This window comes from Mauremys mutica, chromosome 12 (genome assembly GCF_020497125.1).
Source record: "Mauremys mutica isolate MM-2020 ecotype Southern chromosome 12, ASM2049712v1, whole genome shotgun sequence".
Lineage (NCBI taxonomy): Eukaryota > Metazoa > Chordata > Testudines > Geoemydidae > Mauremys > Mauremys mutica.
Window position 1 is genome coordinate 42,847,110 of NC_059083.1, and position 5,586 is coordinate 42,852,695.

General features: G+C 52.2%; 1 protein-coding gene across 2 annotated transcripts; it reads left to right on the forward strand.

Annotated features, from left to right (window-relative positions):
* Window positions 1–670: 670 nt before the first annotated feature.
* On the forward strand, window positions 671–5,376 carry LOC123345068 (zinc finger protein with KRAB and SCAN domains 7-like). 2 transcript variants are annotated; one of them, XM_044981701.1, is made up of 2 exons: window positions 671–778; window positions 1,466–5,376. In XM_044981701.1, exon 2 carries the CDS (start codon window positions 1,527–1,529, stop codon window positions 2,529–2,531), a length of 1,005 nt encoding a protein of 334 aa, XP_044837636.1. In that variant the 5' UTR covers window positions 671–778; window positions 1,466–1,526; the 3' UTR covers window positions 2,532–5,376. The 2 variants fall into 2 exon arrangements, with proteins under 2 accessions (XP_044837636.1, XP_044837637.1); XM_044981702.1 differs by having other exon boundaries at window positions 673–778; window positions 1,463–5,376.
* Window positions 5,377–5,586: the final 210 nt, after the last annotated feature.

The following is a 5,586-nucleotide window of genomic DNA, read 5'->3' on the forward strand; positions in this document are numbered from 1 at the left end:
CACCAAGAGTCTGTGCTTGCGAGAGGGGAAGTATTGCCTCCTTGAGGCACCCAGGGGTGTGTGTAAGATTTTCCCAGGTCACTGGGTGGGGGCTCGAGCTGGTTTGCATTATGTGGCGGGGAAGGGACCCCTAGGTATTGAACCTGGCCCTTGCTGCTATCGTTTCAGCCTGGCAGAGGGGTTACATTATTTTTAAAAATATAGATCGGCTTACAAGTCAGGTTGGGGGGGAGGTGGGACTTGGACTCGGACCCGTTCTAGGCACCGCCAAAAATTATACAAACTTGCCGCCCCTGGCAGGAGCTGCTGAGTAGAGCTGGGTTATACAGGCAGTCGGATGACCGGGATAGACCCTCCTGTCCCAGCACTGTGCACCCGTGTTTGGGTGGCTGCAGAACCGAGTCTCTGAGCCGACACGCCTCCCCCTGTACTGGCTGGGGGTGTCCGTGTGTCTGTGTTTACCGGCCATATAGCCCATGTAAAGCGAGACAGACGGATCCGGCTCTGACTTCGGACCTGCGGCGTTGCAGGCGGGGTCGATTTCCTCAGCGGTGCCCGCCAGGTGGCGCTGTCGCTTGCTCGGGCGGGCCGGGCGCTCGCTCAGCGCTCTTGGTCCCTCCTCTCAGCGGGCTGGGGCGGAGCTTCCCGGGTCAGCCGCTGCGCTGCCTCCATTAGCTGTGACCCAAAACAGCCTCGAGCCGCTGCTGCCTCCCGGCCGGGAGAGCCCGTCCTTAGCCCCGGGCTCTGGCGACACCAGCCCCTGAGCCGGAGCCTGCAGGTGAGGGGCGAGACCCGGGGGAAGGGCCGGGGCCGGGCAGGAAAGTGACTCTGCACCAACGGCCCTTCCTCGCCCCAGCTCTGCTCCCGGAGGGGGCGGGGGTCTGCGAGTCCCAGAGCTGCTGCCCTCCCTGACCCCACCCCCCGGCTCTGCCCCCCTGAGCGCCTGCAGGAGCCGAGCCAGCTCCGGGAGAGCGAACCTCCCAGCCCGAGGGGAGCGGGCGGGAGGGAGACGGGGAGAGACTGGCAGGGGCAGCAGGAGCGATCAGTGGGGAGGGAGATTCCCAGCCCTGCCCAGCCCCATTCCCTGCAGCACCCCGGGGCACATGGACTTTCCTTGGACAAGGTGAAGGGGAGAGAGCAGAAAAGCCAATTCCTGCCTCTGTCTGGTCCCTGCGCTGCTGGAGGAATGTGGTGTCCTGGGGATAGTGTCAGGGAGATCCTCCAAAGCGGCTCCTTCAGTTCTTTTCCAGTGTTTGTTTCAGAGACTGTGCCTGTGGAGCCAGGTTAAAAATGTGTCAGTGGTTTGAGTCTGGGTGAGAGGGGCCAGATCTGCACTTTAATGAATTCTAACATGAATTATCAACAGATACGTGCATTGTGGTGCAGCTTTTGCCCTTCTGTCTCCGAGGTACCTTCCCCCCCACCCCAGGAATGACTCTCTCTCTCTCTCTCTGTGTCTCAGCAGTGAGTGCAAGCAGGAAACATCTTCATTCACATGTGCTGGTAAAAAAGCAACTCATGACAAGATGCCTCCTAAGCGATCCAAAGGAAATGTTTCACAAGGACTGAACCAGAAAAAGTCCCTCAAGAATCAGAGGAAGTTGGATAAGCTACAGAAGAGCTCTCTTGTGCAGAGAGAGGGTAAATCATCCATCCGTGGGAGAGCTGTGAGGAAGAGCAAAGACACCATCATCTGCCAGAGAACATATGCAGGGGAGAAGCCCAACATCTGTATTGAGTGTGGGAAAAGCTTCACCCAGAGCTCAGACCTTATGAACCATCAGAGAACTCACACGGGGGAGAAACCCTATAAATGCATCGACTGCGGGAAGAGCTTCAGCATCAGCTCAAACCTGAGTCGACACCAGAGAACTCACACTGAGGAGAAGCCCTATCCCTGCACTGACTGTGGGAAAAGCTTCACAGACAAGTCCACCCTGACCCAACACCAACGCATCCACACAGGTGAGAAGCCCCATAAATGCATTGACTGTGGGAAGAGCTTCAGCCGCAGCTCCCACCACAAGAGGCATCTGAGGAGCCCTCCAGGGAAGAGGCAGGACAAATGCACCCACTGGGAAAGCGCCACTGTTGGGAAGGCGAAAGAAACTAAAGTGTCTAAGAAGAAAACCCCAACCATTGAGATCCCCAACACATGTGCCGAGTGCTGGCAAAGCTTCAGCCAGAACTCAGACCTGGTCAAACACATGAGGATCCACACAGGAGAGAAACCCTATGAGTGTCCCGATTGTGGAAAAAGATTCAATGTCAGTTCAAACCTGATCAGACACCAGAGGATCCACACAGGAGAGAAACCCTACACGTGCTCTGACTGTGGGAAAAGCTTCACTGACAAATCCACTCTGACCCAGCACCACCGGATCCACACAGGAGAGAAACCCTACATATGCACTTACTGTGGGAAAAGCTTCAGCCGCAGCTCCCACCACAAGAGACATGAGCGAACCCACACTGGGGAAAACCCCGTGTCCTTTCTGCCCTTGTGGCCCTACCCCACCCAGACATACTGAAATGATCCCATTGGTTCTGGGCAATGGGAGCTGAGGGCCCAGGAACTAAGTGGGAGATTTTCCAAAGCCCCATCATGATTCAGTAGCACAATCCCCATCAGCTTCCAATAAGACATAGGGTCCCCTGTGCTTGCATTACTTCTGGGCATGAGACTTAGGTTCCTAAATCAGTTAGGTGTTGCAGTGCCGCATAGAGTAAAGTCTTGACAACTGTAAGAATTTGGGTCTGAAATCCCACCCAGAACGAAAGGAGCTCTGTGAGGGGTTTTTAGCATTAGGAAGTAAACTACCCAAATTCCATTAGGATTATTTATATTGTGGTAGTGCCTAGCAGCCCCAGTCATGGACGAGGAACCACAGTGCTAGGTGCTGTACAAACACAGAACAGAAAGATGGTCCCTGCCTAACTCACTTAGACCCCATGAACATCCACAGTTTCATAGAGTTTAGGGCCAGAGAGGACAATTAGATCATCTAGTCTGACCTCCTGTATATCACAGGCCATGAATCTCACTCAAGTAATTAGGCTTGATATAGCAGTATCTTAGTTAAACTAAAACCTTTCAGTGCTTAAGAGGCTAAACTGTTGTGAGCCAGAGTAGAGAACAGGAGAGACCAAGGGGCCTCTGCCACGGCTGGGAATTGATTAGGTGAGAGATGCTGGGATGATTCCCAACAGGCAATTCACACCCCATGCTGTGGAGGAATGCGAAAAACCCAAGATCTCTGCACCCGGGGGAAAATTCTTACCCAACCCCAAATGTGGTGATCAGTCTGACCCTGGGCAAGTGAGCAAAACCTACCAGTCAGGCATCTAGAAAAACAATTCTCTGAACCACTTCAGAGCACTGGCTTACCTCATCCTGGGTCTGATGCTTCAGGGAAGGATGAAAAAGAAACCCAGATACATCTGGCCAATGGTGCATTGGAAAAAAATTCCTGTTCCCTGCAAGTGGAGCATCTGAAGCCCTGAAGCATGAGATCTAGTTATTGTCATTACATAGTACAGCCAGTGTGCAGGGAGGGGTGGGATAAAAAGCTTGTTCTTTGGGGCACATCTTTCAGCAGGGAGCTACTTCTTAGAAGAATTTATTTGATTTTATGTGATCATTGGCCTGTATGGATGAGTTGAGGTGGACAGTGGAGCCCTGTTCCCAGCCGAGCTGGTGTGTACAACATGATTGGATACCCCAGAACTGGCACTCACTGGTCCCCTTGCACAGTGTCATCAGGGAAGGCAAGCACTCAGGAAGCCCAGCAGATCTGAACTCCCCTGACTTCAGCAGAAGCTATGAAATCTGGGCTCAGTCTGGGTTTAGCCTGCACTTCTGCTACCTGTGGTGAGGATATGAAGGGGCTATTGAGCCCGGCTCCTCTCCCCAGCACTGATCCCCATCTCTTGTGCAGTTGGTCAGTTCTGACACAGATCCAGTGGATCTCCCTGTGCTGATACATTCAGAAAAGGGGGTTTCTCACTCCTACTTTCCCCTGTAAATAGCCCCTCCCCCGCCCAGTTAACTTTGCTGGCTCTCTGCGCTGGCACCTTCAGCCAGTCTGAGACACATCACCCCAAACTCCAGTTTGTCTTGCCGTCAGAGCTGAACTGATAAGTTGCTGGAGCCAGAGAACTGGGGATTCCCACGTTCTCCAACTGCGAGCAAACTGCTTTGAGGCAGGTTATATTCCCCTCAGTCCACCCCACCCACCAGCCTTCGTTACCCTGCTGCCCATATCATACCCAGCCCATTAATTGACATCTCTGCCTCAGAATGGGAGCTGGGTGCTGTTGTGGTTCTGCTCCCCTGGCTCTGACTCCCTGGGCCTCAGTCTTCAGAGTTTGTTCCTCCCCCTCCCCTGGAGCTTGGGTCATTTGAGGGGACTCAGCTGCACCAGCAGAGTCCCAGAGCCCAGAGTGTGCATGTGAGGCTGCTCAAAGCTGGAGCAGCTGCTCCCAGGGAGGCTGGGCACATGGACACTCCCAGCTGTGGCAGAGCCTCTCTCTGTTGTATATACTACATGTATAGTTGCCAAGTATGTTAAATGCATTAGGCTTTATAGAGAACACATTCTATTAAAAAAGCCTCAGGCGCCTTGGAAAATCCCAGCCTGAGATTCTGGACCATTGTGAGAACAATGAACAGGAATCACCCAAGGACGAGATGTTATGTAAAATATCCCCTGTTGTATTATTTCAGCACTAGCTTGTAGGGAGAGCGGGATGGTAGCAGAGAGCAACACAGGGGTAGCGTTACCTGTTCAGAACCCTGACTTGTCTGCTCATCTGCTCAGCCCGAATGCTCCCTTCATCTAGGTATTTTTTATTTTGAATAGATGCCACTGATGCTATTCGAGTGACTGCTGATGCTCTGATTTTTCCTGCTCTGCTGATGATTGGTTTGTGTTTGTTGCAGGTGCTAACATATGCCTTTTTTAAAGTATCATTAAATGGGAAACTGACTCTTTTATCTGTTGTTTCCTGCCCCCATTACCCCCCCTCCTCCCTGCAGTTGGTTCCTAAAGCCAAGCCCCAGGCCCTAGAATGTTAATTTCCTTAGAAAATACAGAGGGAGCAGTTGGGCCTTTCCATGTCTAGTGGCCCAGCCAGCTGAAGCTTCAGTCACACTGTACCTTCATGTGGGAATTTTCTATTGGCTTTTCCTTGCGTTGAGGCTTGCAGGTTGAGAGGGGGACAGCTGACATGGGATTCAGCTTGTCCAAGGGAAGGTTCATTGATTCATAGAGCTTGCGGCCAGAAGGGACTATTAGCTCGTTTACTCTGACCTGTCTAAACAGGCCATTAAATAGCCCTTTAGGACCCAGTATTTTCTCCCCATGAAGGTGCTTAAATACCATAATCAAGTCACCTCTCAATCTTCTTGAGCTAAACAGATTGAGATCTTTAAGGCCTGGTCTACACTATGCGTTTAAACCGAATTTAGCAGCGTTAAACCGATTTAACCCTGCACCTATCCACACAACAAAGCCCTTTATATCGCTATAAAGGGCTCTTTAAACCGATTTCTGTACTCCTCCCAGACGAGAGTAGCACTAAAAT

What these genes read in the sequence shown, in the direction of transcription:
- LOC123345068 (XM_044981701.1), top strand. Translation starts at nt 1,527, where the DNA reads ATGCCTCCTAAGCGATCCAAAGGAAATGTTTCACAAGGACTGAACCAG.